This window comes from Pipistrellus hanaki, assembly GCF_964339955.1.
Source record: "Pipistrellus hanaki genome assembly, chromosome: 2".
Taxonomy (NCBI): Eukaryota; Metazoa; Chordata; class Mammalia; order Chiroptera; family Vespertilionidae; genus Pipistrellus; species Pipistrellus hanaki.
In genome coordinates this window covers 25,956,575-25,978,444 of record NC_140504.1, presented here as the reverse complement: position 1 = coordinate 25,978,444, position 21,870 = coordinate 25,956,575, and the positions used below count along the sequence as shown (strand labels likewise).

Sequence of the window (21,870 nt, the reverse complement as noted above, 5' to 3'; positions counted from 1 at the left end):
GGCCAGGAGACCTGAAGCTGCGCCCCACCACCCTACAAGTCTTGACAGGGGTAGGGCCAGCTAGGTCTGGGTATCACAGGATTTCGAGACATGTGCAGGTGGGCAGGGACTTGACTCTGAGTCCCATAGCATGTCCCAGACTCTAACAGGAGGGAGATTTTCACATACATTTCACTAATTTTCTTTCATCTCTGACACTTATAGAGAAAGGGCAAATAGCAATATTAAAATATTTCCTCTAATTAATTCCCTTTTAATGTGCATGAATTTTGTGCACTAGGCCACTAGTAGAAATAAAAAAATTCTTCACAACCTTTAACTTTTTCTTAAAATACCACTTTTCAAATTTTCTCATTTTGTCTTCAATGAATGCAATTCAAATTTCTAAGCAATTACAGTATGAGAAAAATTCACAAGTAGTATATAATTTGAAATCTTAATGTACATCTACAAATCTGGTTTCTGAAATTGTAATTATCTATATAGATACTAAATATTTTATAATTGATTTGGATATAAAAAGTGATATCAGCCCAAATTAAAGGTCAGACAAATAAAGCTTTAATTGAAACAGTAACACTACCTAATCGTATGACATGCTCTGTGTTTTGTAAATAGCTTATTTATATCTCTTAAGTACAGTTTGAGATAGTTACTATAAGTCTCTCTAGTTTATATGTGAGGAAATTAGAGCTTAGAAAGATTGAATAATGAGCCACGGTCAGACAACTGACATCCAAACGGAGGCAACCTGGCTCTTCGCACAAACTAAAGCAAACAGAAACACACTCAGTTACTTGGAATGATCCTTAAAATGAAGTCATACTATTTCAAAGATCCAGGTCATTTGTCCTAGAAATTACACTATCATTTAACAAAGGTAATTAAATATGTAAGCTACCTTTGATTTCACTAAGAGAAAATGTGTATCAGAATAGTATTGCTCCCCATCTGATGTGGCTCAATGATTAAGCTTCAACCTATGAACCAGGAGGTCATGGTTTGATTCTCCATCGGGGCACATGCCTGGGTTGCAGGCTTGATCCCCTGTAGAAGGCATGCAGGAGGCAGCTGACCAATGATTCTCTCTCATCATTGATGTTTTTATCTCTTTATTTTTTAAATTTTTTTTATTAAACTATTATCTGTGTACATACTTTATCATTGACCCCCCTCCCATTACCATTGCTCCCCCCTCCCATTCTCTCTCTCTCTCTCTCTCTCTCTCTCTCTCTCTCTCTCTCTCTCTCTCTTCTCTCTCTCTCTCTCTCTCTCTCTCTCTCTCTCTCTCTCTCTCTCTCTCTCTCTCTCCGTCAAATAAAAAATATTTTAAAACATAGTATTACATCATTTGAGAAATTATCTGATTCTGAGTTGTAATTTTAGGAAAAAAGGTTATGAGAGATTATATGTTCATGATCATTTCTTTGCTGGGATATAATTGTTGCTAATTGGTGGCCTTTTCCCCCTCAATCCCTCTTCTCCATTTTTCTCCAGAACTGTCTTTGGTGACCATCTCTTATCTGGACTATTATAGCAGCCTCCTATTTGTTCTCCATACTGTCGCCAAAGGTATCTTCACAAACCAACAAAAATATGTTGTGTGACTCTCCTTTTTATTAAGACAAAGCAATTTTTCTTAATTTTATTTTGACTCATACATCCTATCGACAGTCCAATGAAAGCTGTAGACTATTTCTGAGTAAAAATAACTTTATATACATTATTCATTATTCTCTGGCATAGCTTGCTTGGAATTTCAAATATCCACCACCAGCCTGCTTCCTCATCTGATATTCCATCATTTATCCCAACATCTGTACCCTGGTTTCATGACATTTCTATTGTTTTTGTCATGCTTGGAATATTCTCCAAGTTCTCTCTTCTATGCATTCTCTTAACTATCTAGAATACAATGCTGAAATAAAAGAAGGCCTTGTGATGTGTCTGCCATGGGCAGCCTTCAAACCTCATTTTATAAGCTTGGGACTAGTATCTAGCTACTTACAATCTCAATTTTATCACTGGTAGATGAGGATGAGATCGGTATTTATTTTTCAGGTTTTTATAAAGATGAAATGAGATAGTGAATGTAAAGACTTTGGCAATCAATAAATACCCATCTTCAATACAGATTGATCATCTTCACTTTTTATTCCCTACCTCCCACCCCAGTGAGTGAATTTGGGGTTCCTTTCTGTGCCCCACAGCACCCAGGATGATACCTCTGAACCTGTAGCATTATTTGACATTTTCTGTTTCTTGTCTGTTTTTTTTTTTTTATCTCAACAATTTGTTCTTAATCCAGATTGCACACTTAAGTAACGTGGGAAACTCTATATACAAAATGCTCCTCCTTGCCCTAGCCAGTTTGGCTCAGTGCATAAAATGTTGGAAGGGTCCCGGGTTTGATTCTGGGCCATGTGTCTCTCTCACATTGTTGTTTCTCTCTCTGTGTCTCTCACCTTACCTTTCATACTCTAAAAAATCAATGAAGAAATATCCATGGATGAGGATTCACAGAAAGTAAATAAATAAATAAATAAATAAATAAATAAATAAATATCCCTCCTTGGTCCAATTAAATTAGAGTCTGCGGCATGGAATGCAGTCATGGTTTATAAAGCTCCCAGGTGATTTTCATGGTCAAGCCTAGACTACAGACTCCTTGAGAGCAAGGATTCATCAGTGAACCCACTTCTATCATGGAGCTGCACTCTGAACGTCCACCCAGTGATGCCCTAGAATGAATGCGTGTAGGCATCATGGCCAGCTGCTACCCAGGCCTTATACAGTTGATAAACTTTAACCCATTTAATTATGAAAATGCAACACTCACATTTAACATATTTTTAATAAATGTACATTTATTCAGTGGTAATCAATATGTAAGCAGATAAGGACATGCTTTAAGTTTTCTCAGAGTAGAGGTTGCTTCAGGCAACCTTTTAATCTATATATTCATATGGTTAGTGAGTGGTTCTTGTTTTTTCATTCTTTGGGTCTGGAAGTCCTGTTGGTGAGATGGTTTTAGAAATCTCTTAAAGGGTGCTTAAATGCTTAGAGCTGAAATTAGTGGTCTGCCTGCCACTATAAGATTTCACACTGTTGGGTTTCTATATATAATTCTATCCTGACTAGCATTTGTTTTGTTGCCTTTCTCTTGGGGGTGGATATGCAGATTTATATTTAACCTTCCTGTGTTCTTTCTTTTTAGCGACCCATCAATAATAGTGTTTGGCTGTAAAAATATACGCAGTACCTCGAGAAAGGAAGAAGAAAGGGACTAATAGCATTAAAAGCAATAGCTCTAGCAATTTGTTAAAATTAACTTTTCCCCATAATGGCAAGCAGTGCTTTCTTTTCTGAATGCCAAATGGAAACTGATGTATAATAAAATGTGTCTTTCCATATAGTAAATAGTGTCAGATCACCATGACTACTAAAATCAACTTTCTCATTTAAATGCAAAAGATTTGTAAGTTTATTTTCAGTAGGATTCGATTTCAGGATGGCTTCTAGACACTAAGCTGAATGATGGGCAAGGGAAGTAGATTCCTATCTTTTCTCATAAAGAGAATCAGGACCTTATTATCTCAGTTCTGGCCTAGAAATTAAAATGTTATCAGCTCAACAAAAAGAAAGAACATACATTATAAAAATGTCTCTAACTGTTAGGCGGTCCCAGTATGGAAAATGCACAGGTTAGATAGTGTTATTGCAACAACAGTGATAGATTCTGGGACTATATTTAAATTCTTTACAATGTTATTTTCTCTTAGGTAATCAGTTCTGATGTGGGGTCAACAGTTTGCTTCTGGATGATAGACACTGGGCAGAAAATCAAACAATTTACTGGTTGTCATGGAAATGCAGAAATCAGCACTATGGCCCTTGATGCAAATGAGACACGGCTTTTGACTGGCAGCACAGATGGAACCGTTAAGGTAGGAACACAGTTCTACCAGACAAGAGGGGGCCAGAATTCTGTGAGAGGAAACAGTGTTGACTGTATTTATTTGTGGCTTTATTTTTATTTATTTATTTTTTTTGTGCTTGCAAGAAGAGAGATGAGACAAGGTAAGGAGAGCAAAAGAACCCAAGCCATCTAATAACAAAGCTGTTAGGAAAATAAAATTTTGTTGAAAAATGAATAAATGGTCTTTCTGAATAAATTATTTAGAATGAAAGCATAACTTGGCTTTCTTATTTCAGAAAGCTTTTTCCAGTGCTCTGGATAGAGGACTACTTTGGGGAATAAGAGGCCTGAATAATTTCAGCTAATGTCTCTCGTTTTCTTTTCCTCCATTTATAAATTGAGAAATCAGGGCAAGTAAGTAAACATTTCAATATGGCATAGATGCAGCGTTTCCAGAAAATTAATATTTTAGAATCACCCCATTTTGTAATTTTTATTTTTATGTAAAGGTAAGGTAGTCAAGAAAGGAGGAAGAACAATCATGATCTTATTTTGTATTTATCTTACACTCACATGATGTTATGCTGTGGGGCTTTTCTTTATTTTGCAACTACTACTAATTTCTTCTGGGAGAACGATGATACTATTTTACTTTGCAAAAAAAAAATGATCAAATTTTTATGCCAAGTTAGATACAATCTGAAATCATGTCCATCAGTGAATCTTCCCCGCTTCCCCAGGCTCTGAGAGTAATGACAGTGTTTGATTGGAGATGACTTGTGACATTCTGAATAAGCTTTAAATGGTTTGCAAACGTCTGTCATATCTGGAGTCATGAGGGTGTTAGATGTCCTTTCCATGATAGGGTGTCTGATGCGTTCAGGGACAGGGACGCTGTCTGGATATGTAGGTGTCATATCATGGAAGTTGGAGGCAAGCTTGCAGGAGGATTACAAGATGCTAATGGCCGGTGGGAAGGAGGTGCTATGGCGTGTTACTGTGAAAATCTCTGGGAATCAGCAGAATTTGATTAACCTCTGGGAAGGTTAATGGGTGAAGTGTGGACTGGGAGCTTGGATGTAAGCAAAATAGACTCATTTATGGAAGGACTGACTGGTAAAAGGTGTGAGGGTAATGGAATAATCCCAATCCTAATAGTCAAGGTAGAATAAAATAAGAATAACTAGAAGTGGAGTATTAGACAGAGGCTTAGCAAAAGGAACAAGCAAGATCCTCACTTCTACTCCTGGGGAATGAGACTGAACTGAAAAATAAGGGAAGTGGATTAGGTACCTTTTACTCTTGTCATGGACAGTAGCCATCCGGAGTAGGGCAGATTTATAAATGGTTGCTAAAACAGTCCCAGCTAAGGGATGTGGTAGATTCTGGGGGAGTCACACCTTTACAATACCTATTTATGGTTTTGTTTTAAGTGGGCTTGGTTAGGAGACACGGGTAGAAAAAAACAGAATGACATGGGTGAGAAGATGTGCACTGTTCTGTCTCAGCTCAAGCCTTGACATCTTAGAAGCTAATGTGAATTTAGTAGTATAATCTCAGCTTTTGAAGGTACATTTATCTTTATCACAATAGCACAACAGAATTCTGAAATTTGGTAACCTCTACATAGGACACATAAATCAGGGTTGAGCTCTAGTGGCTGTATTTATGAAGAAACAAGAATGAATGACATTTTTCAATCTCATTTATCATTTGGCATCTAAACCCAATGCCTCTGTAATAAAGATTTAAAAGTATTGCCCTATTTATCAAGGTTTTGAAGTGTCCGTTTTTTTAATTGATGTTTTGAATAATTAATACATGCATATAATAACATTTAAAATATAAAATATATGTAATGTGAAAAGAAAGTCTTCCACCCTTGTTTCCAGCTCCATTCTGTGCCTGCCACTGTTTCCAGCTTCTTATGCATGCTGCTAGCCTCTGAGCATCACTTCTTTCTCAATGGCAGCTCACTGTCCATGCTGTTCTGCATTTTGTGTTTTCTGTCTAGACATTGATTCATATAAATAAAAACAATAGTCATAATGTAAGCTAACATTTAGTTCATGCTTACTAGTACTATGAACCAGGAAATTTCCTAGTGCTACACACACACACACACACACACACACACAAATATGGTTGTTGCTTTTATTTTATCAGTTTTACAGATGAGAAAACTGAAGCCCAAGGAGATAAAGCGACTTTCTTAAGATTCCACAGCTGGTTTAGTTTTGGCTGAGCTTAGACACATGGAGGTGACTTATTCTTAATGGCTACATTATATTGTATATCACTGTATAAATATTCCATATTCTGACGCTCAGTCTCTTATTAACTAACCTATAAATGGATTCAAATCTTTAGCTTTTATAAACAACTAGAGGCCTGGTGCATGAAATTCATGCATGGTGGGGGGAGGTGTGTCCCTCAGCCCAACCTGCACCCTCTCCAACCTGGGAGTCCTCGAGGGATATCCAACTGTCTGTTGGGATCAGGTCTAAATGACATTCTTCTCACAATCCAGAACTGCTGGCTCCCAACTGCTTGCCTGCCTGCCTGCCTGATTGCCCTTAATGATTTCTGCCTGCTAGCTTGATCACCCCCTAATCATTCCCTGCCAGGCTGATCGACGCTTAACTGCTCCCTTGCTGGCCGATTGCCCCTAACTGCCCTTCCCCTCCAGTATGGTCACCCCTAAATGTCCTTCCCTGCAGGCCTGGTCCCCCAACTGTCCTCCCCTGCAGGCCTGATCACCCCCAACTTCCCTCTCTTGCAGTTCTAGTCCCTTCCAACTGCCCTCCCATCTTGTGGTGGTCATATTGTGTCCACATGGGGAGGCATTCTTTGACCACATGGGGGCAGCCATCTTGTGTGTTGGAGTGATGGTCAATTTGCATATTACTCTTTTATTAGATAGGATGTTTCAAGAATATTCCACAAATTAGGCCATTTCACACATTTGAGCATCTCTGTGTAATGACTTTCTAGAAGTTGAATTTTTGAGTCAAAATGATATGCACTTTAAGTTTGACAGGATGCTAGCTTACCCTTTGTGCATATGTACCCACAATGTCTCATAGCAAGGCATAGTTTTAACTGCTTGGGACTTTAATTACATTCTCTCTTAAAGCATTCCCATTGGGTCTATGTCCTCACCAATGCCCAAGTGGAGTAATCTAGAATTGCCTGGGCTTACATAAGACTTAGTTCTAGCACCCGTATCAACAAGATGTTTTGTGGGCAGATGATGGAAAACTTGGTACAATGATCACTGTGTTTCAGGCTCTGTATTAAACCATTAAAATTCCAAATGCCCCTGAGAAATAATGTTAGAGACATACTTAGAGTGAGAAATAGGATTTCAACAAAATCCAAAATGGGGCTCTTCATGATTTCAACTTGCCACCCCCTTAAAAACACACACAAATTTGTTAGCCTTTGAATCAAACATTATTAGAATAAACTGGTAGTATTACCAGAGAGTAATACATATAATGGCTAAATTTCATTAGTGAAGGGATTTTCTTGAATTATTACGTATTCTGAGTAAATCAACCCTAATCCAGAATGGAAACACACACATTTAGAATAATCTTATTACACTGTGCTGTTTCACTCATTGAAGAAGATGTTTTCATTTTTTGTCTCAAAGGTGATTTAATTTTTGTCTTAAAGGTGTGGGATTTCAATGGATATTGTCACCACACGCTAAATGTTGGAAAAGAGGGAGTTGTGGAGATTTCACAGATCCTGGTTCTTAAGAAGACAATACTGGTTACAGGCTGGGACAGGTATGATGTGCTTCACACAAAACTGTAGGAAGAATATTCTTATTTGAATCAAAATATAAAAGAAAAAAAGAACACAGAAATCTTGACTGATTCTAAGTCATTGACTTTCAGGTAACCTAGGTGAGTGAAACTGTTTGGAATTGACTGACTGCTTAGTGACTACACTATTATAAGATTGTATCGCTTGAGCAACTTTAAGAATTGTTTTAGGGCTTTCTCCTGGCTTTGGAAACCTTCCCTTTCCTTTAACCATTCCAGGTAGGGACATAATACCACATTCTGAGTATTAACGCCAAAAGTTTCCCAAATGTGATAGGCAATAAATTCTTAATGGGTAAATTACATTCTCTCAAGTATAAAAGGAGCTCATTCCTTCTTCTCATGTTGCTTATTTTAAATTGCAGCACAAGAGGGAAATCGCCCACTGAATTCTGTGTTAGCACTTCCTTCATCTTAGTGCAGAGAGGCCCTTTCACAGCCCACTTACTGTTCTCAAGGAGCTATTCTTCCATTTCATTACAAGGGAAATTACTTTTCTTTCCCTTTTTTTTCCCTGAGAGAACTAAGGGATCACGAACAGAGTCTTTTCGATGGCATTGTATAAGCACTAGGAAAATTAAAGTGCTGTGTTTTGAAAATATATTGTCCATAAATTCAACATTTCACAAAATATTGCTCTAATAGGTAATTTGCCCAGCATTATTCACTGTAGAATTATGATCTGAAGGGTTTGAAGCTAGGATTAAACAGATTTCATACCTAGAAAACTAGCAGTACGTACTTGGGGGTTTTTATCAATCATATGAAAGGCTTTTCTTCTAATGCAAATGTGCAAAGGCAGACAAGCAGAGTGCCACACACAGCTCAGTTTCAGGGGAAGTTTGGTGATAAGGAAGGAAATATAGGCATGATTATTCTACTTGATATAAAGAACTAATTCAATCATCCTCAAATTTGAAAGACAAGGCTTCGTTACATCCCTGGGAGCAATCATGATCCATTAACGACTCATAACTGTTCCAATAGACTATGGCTTAATGATCTTTATAATTAGGCTGTGGCAGTGAATAACATTTAATTCTCTAATATCATGGCATGGTAGATGTGTAGTATTCAGATGACCCAATTTAAATTTGGGACAGAACAAGAAATAATTTTAAAAAGTAACCAGTGTCATTTATAACTGTAGGGATACCATTTTCTTAGATATATGTTTATGATCTCCATAGTTAGAAATTATCATCACATGTGTTATTTTTTATTGCTTCCGGAAAAAATTTTAAAAGATGAGATGTGTAGAGTCATCTGAAAATGGCTTAAAGGAACATCAATTTTCTATCTTTGTGGGTGATCATGCTCTATAATCTTGGGGAGGAAGCTTTGGAAATAAGAGGAGGAAAGGTTACCACGTTTCCCATCTTTCACCATGTATTCCATTTTCCACAAGGTGGTCAAGACTTGGATCCCTTAGTTGGAATTGAAAGCTAAAACAATGTATTTTCAATGACTTCATGTCATTTTATATTGTTGGATTTAAATATATATATATATATATATTTTCTAAATCAGTGGCCTTATGTTAGAGGGCTTACTGGAGGATCTTTGCGGAGATCTTTTTACCAGGAGGCATTTGACAAAAGAAGCAAGAGTATTGGTCAACTATTTGGTAATAGCTTGGGAAGGAAAGTCCATTATGCCAATTCCTTAATAGTTTAGTGATTAGAGAAGAAATAACTAGAAGACTGACAGCTCATTAAGCTTTCTTTAAATCCCAGAGGAAACTGTTAAGCTGAAGTTTTAACTTCAGGCTCTATCTAAAAAGCCCTGTTTGCTAATTTTGCCCAGGATGGAATGAGAATTACACTTATTTAGTTAGGTAGATAAACATGTCACCTCATTTGTTTTATCCATAGAGCTTTGTAGCACTCCGTATTTGACACATTATTTATTTTAAACCTTGGCTTCATCTTGGAAGGTATGAGATATTTCATAGATATCTCAGATCTCTATCTTTAGCTATTAGCTCTCTAAACTCACTTTGCTGGCTGTGTCTGAGTGCAATCCAAAAATCAACATATTCTAAACTGAAGGCATTATTTATTCCCCTCTCCAAAACCTGCTTCTTCTCTTACATTCAGAGCCTCAGTTAATAGTCAGAGACTCGGTTTTCCCTTCTCACTCAACTTCACCACCAAGTTGTCACTAAGCCTTATCCATTGTATGTTCTAAATATTTCTCAAACTTGCTCTCCTCACTACTACAACTGTATAATTCAGAGCACCGTTTCTACATATATGAATGTCACAGCCTTCTAATTTGTCCTTTCTTCTAGTAATGCCTCTCTTTTACCTCTTAAATAGATACTGAACATTTTAGCTACAATGATTTCTTCCTACACTGCATTCTGTCAATGTCACTTCCTTATTTGACAACTTTCAGAGTGTCTACACATAATAAATTGAAGTCCCTACTAGCTTGGACCTATTCTTAGCTTCATTCTCACTCATTCTTCTGAACATTCTAAACTCAAGGAGCAATCTACAGTCAGGATGTTCCCCAACAAATTCACTGTTTCAACCCCTCTTGTCGTTATTCTCTCCCTTTCCCAAGCATTTTCTCATGTGGCTAATGTGCATTCCTAATTCAAGTCTTGTTCACATATCTTCCCCACCAGGATATCCCTTTACTCCCAGGATGGAAAAATGCCTCCTTTTTGTCTTTGTGCTTTCTAGCTTCCTGCACTTCATCTAACATAAGAATAAAATACATGCCCTAACTGGTTTAGCTCAGTGGCTAGAGCATCAGCCTGTGGACTGAAAGGTCCCAGGTTCGATTCTGGTCAAGGGCTGGTACCTTGGTTGCAGGCACATCCCCAGTAGGAGGTAGCTGCTTGGGATCTTGGTGCAGGAGGCAGCTGATCGATATTTCTCTCTTATCAGTATTTCTAACTCTTTATCCCTCTCCCTTCCTCTCTGTAAAATAACAAGGTATTAAAAAAAGAAAAAGAATAGCATACATATCATTGAGCATCTAATAGATAGATGATAGATATAGTATGTATATTTATATAATGTCTGGTGCTTAATAGATACTCAATGATATTAGTTATATAACAATTAATGTTTATTGACTAGCAAGGAATCTGATGATTAGCAAGATTAATTTCTTATTAGTCACACTCTGAATAAAAGGTATACAGGGTAGATATTAAAATCCATTCTCTCCTCACAATAAGTCAGGAAGGTAAGTGTTACCAACTCTCTTCTATAAGAAAGGAAATGAAGCTTGAAGAAGTTGGGCAGCCGGGCCAAACTTACAGAGCTAATAGACAGCTGAGTTAGAATTTGACAGCAATGTCCATGCTCTTTCCATTATTTCTGAGTTACAGATGAAGTTGTTAAATCATGGGAAAGCAACTATATTCTTTTAAACAAGTAATTTGATTAAGTAGGTTGTTCATATCAATCAAAGGTAATGAATCATTTCTGTGCATGTGAAGAAGTATATAAAACGTATTACTAACTTAACAGCACCTCTAGTGTATCATTATTCCTCCTATCTTTCTCTCAATTATTTTTAAATTGCACCTAAATGAAAAGCATTGATTTAGAAACTATGATGGACTGAATGTGAAGAAGCATGATCCGTTCTCTCAGTGGTATCACATTCTAATTGGGGAATCAACATATACAAGGCAAGACATGGTAAATGCCACTGTAAGATTATTCCAAGGAAAACCTGAATTAGAGAGCCCATGTTAACTAATTAGAAATACTGTAATTCTTATATAGAAAGTATTTCTGTCAGAAAAAGGAAGCCCCAAATTTAGAACTTCTAGAAATATGTTTCTTATAATTTTAAGCAAAATATCCTTTGAGACATAGGGTCAATTATATACCTGGCCATATTTATTTTGGTAAAATTAAGTAAATGAATGATCAATTATCTTTGTTTAAAATAGACGTGTAATATGTATATTATGGTAAAATAAAATAAATAATCATAACAGTTTAGTATTTTATTCTGCCTTAAAATTCTGATTCTATACTTGTCAACTCTATAAAAATAGACTCAGATTCTTAGTTTTTTCCATTTTATTTCTCTTTCTGTTAAAGATGAGATCACTGTTTATGAAAAATTTTATCCCTTTTAAATACTTAGAACTAAAAAGAGAATCTATTATATAACTTAAAATAATTCTGAAAATATTATATTAAAAATCTTTTTTATTGATTTCAGAGAAGAAGGGAGAGGAAGAGAAAGATAGAAACATCAAAGATGAGAGAGTGTCATCGATCAGCTGCCTCCTGCATGCCTTCCCCCCACCCCACTAGGGATCAAGCTGGCAACCAAGCAACCCACCAGGAATCGAATTGGTAACCTCTTGGTTCATTAGCTGACCCACACCCAGCTGGGCTAAAATTATTCTCGATAGCAGTATTCTTCACAGTTTTGTAAAAAAGTAAGTGCTCAAAAATAGCTGTTGATATAATTTGATTTCTAAATGTATTTTTAAATGAAATGAGATTAGGGATTTAAAGTTCCTCGACAATAAAATTTACTTATCATGAGATATTAAATACTTAATGATTACCTTAGTAATAAACTCTAATTCTAAATGATTCAATTGGTTTATATTATTAGGATAAAAATCAGAATGAAAACTTCCAAAGTTGTGACTTATTCTGAACAACCTTGCTAGAGGTCAGGAGGAGGCAGGGATGCACAAATAACCCTCAAATCTAATTTTGTGACTGTTTTAGTATTTATAATTTGACTCCATAAATTTTAGGGAAATATTTAGATAAAAATAACTGATAAATAGTAAACTAGTTCTCTGCCTTTGAGATATCCCTTTTTAACCTAAAAGTCAGTACATAGGTCTTATAATTGGACAGGTAACCTCAAAGGGAACACATAGTTGATTGTGTTCTTTCCAAAAATTTTTACATAATTTAAGTTTAGTAAAAGATATTTTCCTAACTCATTCATCCTAAAAGGTTGTTTCTTAAAACATTTTTTTTTTTTAGTATTTTTCTGTACTTGACAGGAAAAACTAATTTTGTTCTCACAGAATTGGTCATTATATTTAAATTCTTAGCTAGAGATATGGTCATCTTCACAAGATGACACAATGACTCTCAGAATTTCAGATATGAGTTGTGAAATGGAACTGGTAAAGTCCTTCAATGTCAGAAAGAACAATCTCAGACTGAAAATGGCCTTAAAATTGGCTCATTATGTACATTAATTTTACTCTTGGCAAAAGTATAAACCTAAAAAAGTTATATTTGAAATGAACAAAGTAAGAAATACAGTGTGGATTCTGAAGGTATTTTAAGGATAGCTGTCATTTCAGGTTGATATTTTAAGGGAAAGTTGGCAGCTAATTAGTTTCTTGAGATTTTGACACACAAGGTCAAATATCAGAAGTGCTTCTTTTTGCACCATCTTATGAGTAGGATTTTGTGCCTTTGGGTGGTGCTCCCTAACCACATCTAGTTAATATGGGTATCTTGGGGAAAATATATTTGACATTGAATTTGTAGCTGAGAAATAATAGAAGAGCTATCGTCCCTGTTACTCCCACCTCACATTCTCCATTCTCTGTCACTCCTATCTCACATTCTCCACTGAAGGTTAATCTCTTCAATCAAACCAAAAGTTAAAGAGAACATTGAAAGTATATACATATAGAGCTATAATGATGTTAACTGTAATATCAGAACTGCAAATTACCTTATTTATATTATCATCAGTGTCCCTGTTCACAGATTCATGCACATTGAAAAGAAATTAATTAAAAGAAATATTTTAATATTTGCCCTTTCTCTATAATAGAACTATCAACCAAATTCACAATAGACAATGACAGATGAAAACACACATGTGTGATTGGTGCCAGTGAGAGCTTTATATGTATCACACATGCATGCGTCAACTTAGGCTTTTATATATATAAAATAAACTTGCTTAATTGGACCTGCTTTCTGATTTAGTTAAACTTTTTCAAACCCAATGAAGCACCCCAACTTTTCTTTCAGGTAATTGTCAGCAATACAGCATTAAATATCAACATGAAGGAGATTATTATTGTAGATCACATAGGGAAAATAAAGGGTAAAATACTTAATTGTAGCAGTGTTTGATTATATTCTGCAAAGTGAGAAAACATGAAGTCATTTTTAAGGTCCACTATTTCTTCTTTTCAGTTGGGTCAAGTTTCTAAACTTTCTAAATCTCCATTTTCTGGATAATGAAAATAAAATAATATTCTACCGAGTCTCCTGTCTACCTACTTCAGGATTTCTGTGAGGGTCAAATGAGATGAGGCACTGGAAAATGCTTCACAGACATTTAGTTAAAGTGTAAAATGTTTGTACCTGGCTATAAAACAGGTCAGGTTCCTGGGCTGAAGAAACTGCAAGGAGGCTAGTTGCTAGGGAGGGAGAGGAAGCTGGGTGTTGCTATGTGACATTACTACCCAACACTCACAAAGACCATTTCCAGGCTGGGTTGGGCTGTGGGCTGCATTTTGCTTTATGGGGTCTTGACAGCGTTGGCTGTGATTTTGTGGGGTGTCGCTCCAGGGTGGTGGCAGTGCCTGTGTCCCACTTTGGGGAAGCCCAGTGTTGGTTTGTTGGCACCAGGTCCATGGTGTCATCGCAGCTCCTGTGTTGAGCATCTGCCCCCTGGTTGTCAGTGCATGTCATAGCTACCAGTCAGACACAGCCTTTTAAATTTATATATATAAGAACATATTAAAAGAACATTTATTATGGCAGCATAGTATTCCATTGTATAGATGTACCATAGTTTTTTGATCCAATCATCTGCTGACGGGCACCTAGGCTGTTTCCAAATTCTGGCTATTGTAGATTGTGCTGCTATGAACATAGGGGTGCATATATCCTTTCTGATGGTGTTTCTAGTTTCTTGGGATATATTCCTAGGGGTGGGATTACTGGGTCAAATGGGAGTTCCATTTTCAGTTTTTTGAGGAAACTCCACATTGTTCTCCACAGTGATTGCACCAGTCTGCATTCCCACCAGCAGTGCACGAGGGTTCCTTTTTCTCCACAACCTCGCCAACACTTGTTGTTTGTTGATTTGTTGATGTTGGCCATTCTGACAGGTGTGAGATGGTACCGCATTGTTGTTTTGATTTGCATCTCTCTGATAATTAGTGACTTTGAGCATGTTTTCATGTGCCTTTTGGCCTTCCTTCTGTCTTCTTTTGAAAGTATTCTATTTAGGTCCATTGCCCATTTCTTAATTGGATCATTCATCTTCCTTTTATTTAGTTGTATCAGCTGTCTATAGATGTTGGAGATTAAACCTTTATCAGTGGTATTATTTGCAAATATGTTCTCCCACACCGTGGGCTTTCTTGTTGTTTTGTTGATGGTTTATTTTGCTGTAAAAAAGCTTTTTATTTTGATGTAGTCCCATTTGTTTATTTTCTCTTTAGCTTCCATTGCCCTAGGGGCAGTATCAGTGAAGAAGTTCTTTTGGCAAATGTCTGAGATTTTGTTGCCTGTGGATGCTTCTAGTATTTTTATGGTTTCCCGTCTGATGTTTAAGTCCTGTATCCATTTTGAGTTTATTTTTGTGTATGGTGTAAGTTGGTGATCTAGTTTCATTCTTTTGCATGTGTCTGTCCAATTTTCCCAACACCATTTATTGAAGAAACTTTCTTGACTCCATTGTATATTCGTGCCTCCTTTGTCAAAAAAGAAGGAATTCTCATCATTTGCAGCAACCTGGATGGAATTGGAGAGCATCATGATGAGTGAAATAAGCCAATCAATGAAAGAGAAATACCACATGACCTCACTCATTTATGGATAATAAAGAACATTATAAACTGATGAACAAAAAGATAGATATAGAGACAGTAAAGCAACAAGCAGACTGTCAAATTATGGTGGGGAGGGGAGGGAGATCTGGGGGGGACAATAGATCAACTGAAGGACTTGTATACATGCATATAAGTACAACCAATGGACATAAAACTCTGGGGAGGGAGGGTATTTATGGGAGGGAGGGAGGGGGGCAAAAAATCAATAAATATATTAAAAAATTATCTTCAACAGTAAAAAAAAGAGCATTTATTAAATTATTAAAAATAGAATTATTTATCCATTGATTCAGTAAATATTAAGTGCCAATTATGTTCTAGGTACTGTTCTAGGAACTGCTGATGAAGAAAGGAACAAAGTCCCTGCTCCCCTAGGCCATATGTATGGCAGAATAAATGGAAAATAAACAGGCTAATAAACATAAACCACAATATCATATACAGATAATGTAATAAAGAAAAAATTATGTAGGTGAAGATGAGATACTCAAAGAGTCTTTAGGATCATCAGAGAAGATTTACTTGAGAAAGCAACACTTAAGCAGAAATTTTTTATTCAGTCACTTGACAAATATTTATTGAACACTCAATATATATGTCACTATGCTTGCTACTGTGGGGTTGCAAAATAAGACAAGCTCTCTGGCTTCTGAGAACTTACAATCTAACAGAGGAGTAAAGACTACATAATGTTTATTAAAGTGAAATGTGAACAATGTAAGAGGTCAGAAGAGGAAGGTATTTATTTCAACTCTAGTAATTAAGGAAACCTACCAGAACAAGATAGACCTTAGAGAATGGTTCATGGTTAGTAGATATGGGTCTGTGTGTGAAAGGAAATCCATATAGGGATGGAAGAATACATCATGAGTGACACAGAGCAATTAGAAGCATGAAAGGTGCCTAGAAAACATGAAAGATGCTTAAAGGAGAGCAATAAGAATATTGTTTTGGTTGACCAAAAGGTGAGCTTTGGAAATTTAGCCCCTGAATACTCCTAACAGTTCAAAATAGCTCCTGCAAGCAAGAACTTTATTTTGAAACCTTATATTCTATCTTTAAAGTCCAGGTGAAACTTGCATTCTATTATATCAATTCATCTATCCTTATTTTAATGTCAAAAAAGTTTTCTCCAAAACTCTGAGTAAAATGATCACTTAGGAAGGAATTCTGTATATATCCTGTGACTTCCAGTAGTTCTGTCAAATATTTGGTTGGACATTCATTTTATTGGACATTAGAATTTTATTTTAAAAAGCAAGGGTAGAAGAATAGAAAGTAATTATTCTTTTTTAAAATATATTTTATTTATTTTTTACAGAGAGAAAGGGAGAGGGATAGAGAGCTAGAAACATTGACGAGAGAGAAACATTGACCAGCTGCCTCTTGCACACCCACTACTGGGGATGTGCCCGCAATCAATGTACATGCCCTTGAACGGAATCGAACCTGGGACCTTTCAGTCCGCAGACCGACGCTCTATCCACTGAGCAAAACCGGTTTCGGCTGAAAGTAATTGTTCTTAAAGACCTTATTGGACCTAAATATTATTGGGCTTTTAATAATAGGCCCACGCATTTGAATTTTTTTCATGTAGGAAACTAGAAATGTTTTTCAATAGAGCATGAGCTTTAACTTTGCTCATGCAGTCTTCCCACTCTGCGTAGGCTGCTTTCCTCTTTCAAATCCTACCCATCTATTATGGTTAAGCTCCACTATGACCCCTCCTCTCAGCCTTCTGTGATTTCTATACCTGGAATTCCATGGCAGTTGATCAGCAATTCCTTGGCATTTACCACAGTTCATTGAATTTTAGTCATTTTGTGTTCATGGCTCTATTTCCTGCAGAATAGAGACTTCCACAGAGGAAATAAGAAATGCTTATAGGATAAATGGATTTTAAGAACCCCCTGAAATGGAACCAGTAATTTAGTAGCAGGATGAAGAGTGTACCAGAGGTGGCTAGCGAAAGTTGTTAAGAGATAGTTACAATCATTCAACCATGAGGTAGTGAGCACTGAAGTAGGAAGTTGTCACTGGCTGATACAAATAAAAGGAGGAGATAAATATATAACATCTCACAAAGGTAGAATATACCTGACTGAGAAAGAGAAAGACATGCAGGAGGCTGAAATTATAGTCTATTAACCAAAATAAAGAATTTCAGGAGGGCTGATGCGCAGGGTAGATGAAAATTTTGGATTTTTGCTATGTTGCTAATGTGAGCATTATATGCAACTGACAACTGGCAAGGTAGAACTATTCAGTTCTGGGAAAACGTTATAAATGAAGGGAGTTTTAAGAGCCATTTATAAGTGAGATTGGAGCTCACAGTGGTCTATAAAATTCCTGAACAAGCTCTTTTGAGTAGAGAGATGCATTGGAAGAATGACAATAAGGAATGTCCATATTAAAGAGGAGAGAGAAAAAGGAAGGGAAAATCAATTATAGGGAGTGAAAGTCAGGGAGGCAAGAAGAGAAGCAGGACATACTAGAAACAAAAGAGTTTATAGAATGAGAAAGCCACATCCATCAGAGAAGAAAGAGTTACAATGATAGGACAATTGTGGGAAACCTTCAGAGCTGTGGGAATAGAAGGACGATTCTGGGGGATGAAGAGAATGAGGTCACCAAGTCTGTGGTTAACGATGCTCACTGAGCTGTGTGTGGCTTCAGAAGGAGGGAAAGGCTTAGTATAGGCTGGTAGCCAGGGTCCAAATGAAGGGGGAACAGGGTGGCAATTAATGCCCTCACAGTTTTGGGCTCTGCACTTGCGCATCGAGCACCAGGCGTTGCATTTTCTGCCCATCCTAGCTTGCCCTCCAATTCACCATCAGGACCCCAAATGATTATTTCTGTTCAACATGTATCTGTCCTGTGTACCATTCCTTTGGAGTGGCATTTTCCGAGTGTGTTCCACAACTGGTAGCTCTTCAAGGCGCCATATGTGAAAGGACTCTGTGGCCAAGGAAGTCTGGGAAACGCCTCAGGGTATGTTAACAAGTTCTGGATGCTCTGATGAAAAGAAATCTTGTCAGTTTTATTCCAACTACCCAATACTATGTGTTCACAGACTCATCCCCTTTTTTATTGTCCAGTTACAAATCTCTTAGTGGCTTCAATACAGGGAAACTTTGCCTTAGGGTTCTGGTGATGAAGAATTCATCTGATAAGTGCATACGTGTTTGGTATTAATGATTGTGAAAGGATAATTAACCTTTTAATACTAAATATTCATAATTTACCAGAGAATTTAATGAGAGTATCCAAGAGAAAACTTAATGTGGGGAGTTCAGTATAATGGATGTCATGTGGGGATTAAATTTTGGATAGTGTAGCATTTTAGACCTCTCAAGTCACACTGCCCACATGACAACGGCTACTCAATATCTCTATCAATTTTAGATCTCCAGCTAAATTTTATATCCTTTTTACTAGGGCTATTACCGTGTTTCGACCTCAGAACTTCAATCAGTTTTTCATCCACCCGGAGGAATGGGAAGGAGGAATACAGCACCGGGATGATATCATTTGTGCTGCATTTTTACCTCCACAAACGCTTGCTACAGGTTAATTATACCTTCACTTGACAATCAATGGTGAAAGTTTAGATTTTTTTTTATCTCATTAACACACACACACACTCACACACACACACAAAACAAACAAACAAACAAACAAAAAACATGAAAAACTTTTCCCAACTGCAAAGTGATTTAATTTTTTGAAGAAGCACATTTTTTTTTTCATTTAAAGCTACTCTTGGCTCTTATTTCTATGGCACCTGAGCCTGGCTACCTGGCTTTAGATCCTATTTTTACCACTTGTAACTCATGGTATTGGACAAGTTATTTAAATGAGTTTTCTATGTGCCACAGGGCTAACAACAGTGTATCTATATCTTATTTTATGGTTAAAGGTTGAATAAGATAATCTGTGTAAGGGCTCAGCACACAATAAACTCATCAGTAAATGTTAGCTTTAAAAAAAAATTAAATTGATTTCAGAGAACAAGGAAGAGGGAGAGAGAGAGATAGAAACATCAATGATGAGAATCATTGATTGGCTGCCTCCCACATGCCCCCTACTGGGGATCGAGCCTGCAACCTGGGCATGTGCCCTGACCAGGAATTGAGTTGTGATCTCCTGGTTCATAGGTTGATGGTCAATCACTGAGCCACACCAGCTGGGCGTAAATGTTAGCTTTTACTTTTACTGTCCTTTTTCCAAGAGCAGTGTTAGGGTTCTTGGATACAAATCACACTTCTGTGGCACTCATATGTTTTATCATGGGAATGTATTAACCCTTTGGCATGATGTAGTCAAAGTGATATTGGTTAAAGACTGGCCTCATAAAATGTCGACAAATTTAAGCTCTTAAAAGGACCCATGGACAGACTTTGATGTGACATATTAAGGAGAAACAGTAATTATTATATCATTTCTGGCCAAAGAAAAACAACTTATAAAGGCAGATCGCACCATGAAATTAACAAGCCCATATTTTGACAGCCTACTCTTTTTTCTTTTTTTAGAATAAAAAATGTCATTGATTAAGAGGAATGAAAGCTTACAGGAAAAAAGCCAGGATAGCTATGAAGTGTTGCAACATGAAGTGTACTGCTCTATCTACACTTAAAGTTGCAGCGTTTTTTTTTTTTTTAGGACTTTCCTGATTACCGTCCATCACAGCCAACACTGCTATTCAATTTGCTTTATAGCTGCTGGAAGTCCACCCCCGCAGGGAGTAGCTCATACTGGAGGATAATGGAAACAAGCAATCTGTAAGGCGGTAGAGCTGTTATTCTGAAGTGTCATAAAATACCACTGTAATTGGTGAACAGATAATGTCTTCATTCAGTCTCATCCCATCAGTCCTATGTGCAAATGTTTGTTTAAGCCCTTTGAGAGCAGGGCATTTCAAAATCATAGGAGAAGATGGGTGATCTGATGGACTGCTAATCTGTGGAAATATATGAGTTGGCCAATTTATGAGTTACACAGGTGGCTCTCCCCAGGACAGTATTGGCAAGTTATTTAAATCAATTTTCTATGTGCCACAGGACCAACAGTGTATCTATATCTTATTTTATAGTGAAGATTGAATAAGATAATCTGTGTAAGGCCTACCTCAGTAAGGATCTAGTATGTATTACTCTTTTCTCTTTCCAAATCCCAAGAAAGACACCATTTATACACCCCACTCAAACTCAGCTTCTCCCCTCTGCTCTTTACTGGATATTGACACTCTGCTCAGTAGGGAGCTGTCCTCATTGAACTTCTGATAGCAGAGACTTGGTCAGACTTGGCCTCAGTAGTTGGATTTTTCTATGTTCTCTGTGACGAGCAGTAAGAAAAGACTCTCTGCAGGGAAAATTGTAGGACTGGAGAAAGTAATGTGCAACAAATAATATTGGAGGGAGGGAATGAAAAGAAGACACAGGCATCAAAGAAGAGATATGGGAAACCAATGTAGAGAAACTTGATCTGGCTGCCCTTACTCCTTAAAAAAAGTATGATAATTATGAATACTTTTTCAGCACTTATAATATGCTAGGCACTATCCTAAGTACTTCTCTTTTTGCACACCAACCCTGAGAAATACAATTTTAACCCAATTTTTTAGATGAGGAAATTGTGGCATCATGTAATTAAATAAGTTGCCCGAGGTTACACAGCTAGGAGGTGGCAGAATGAGGACTCAAACTCAAGTTGTTTAATTGCAAAGCCCTTATTCTCTAAATTGAAAAGATAGAGTAATTTTTAATCACACTTAATGCATACATATGTTTTGAAGATCGTTAAGTTCTAAATTTTAATAAAAATACTCCAAAAATAGAGTATCCACTATGTGACAGATTCCATGTAAGCAATTATACGAATGACTTCTCATTGCTGTTGCTCATATTCCTCTAACTTACTGGCAATTTATGTTCCCCATACTGGCTCACATAGGAAGTTATGACGGAGAAATTGTTCTGTGGAACAACAGCACCGAAAATGCTCACTACGTCCTTCACCCCAATTACCAGAGGCTGCTACACTCAAAATCAGGTGAGTGCAAGTTTGAAACTAAAATAATGTGGCTGAGTCAAGCCACAGCAGGCCTGCTTGTTTATATATGTACTGTTGCAGCTTGCTCCTAAATTATAGATGATTGGCTATCAGCGCAAGGGATTGGTGATATCGTTGTCTTGTCAAAGTGACTTTTAAAAAAATCCTTCAGATTTACTTGGCTTAGCAAATTCTCCTTGGCATGCCATTTTTTTTCCTCTTTATACTCTATCGGTGCT

The 21,870-nt window shown here is 36.9% G+C and overlaps 1 protein-coding gene across 1 annotated transcript in view; it reads left to right on the top strand.

The window, feature by feature from the left end:
- The window catches only part of WDR49 (WD repeat domain 49), a 127,679-nt gene that overhangs the window by 62,636 nt on the left and 43,173 nt on the right, over positions 1-21,870 (top strand). The window contains exons 8-11 of the mRNA XM_084872646.1: positions 3,783-3,947; positions 7,601-7,716; positions 19,016-19,146; positions 21,533-21,631. Of these exons, the coding sequence (XP_084728772.1) occupies positions 3,783-3,947; positions 7,601-7,716; positions 19,016-19,146; positions 21,533-21,631 (511 nt within the window). The remainder of the gene's footprint in view (positions 1-3,782; positions 3,948-7,600; positions 7,717-19,015; positions 19,147-21,532; positions 21,632-21,870) is intronic.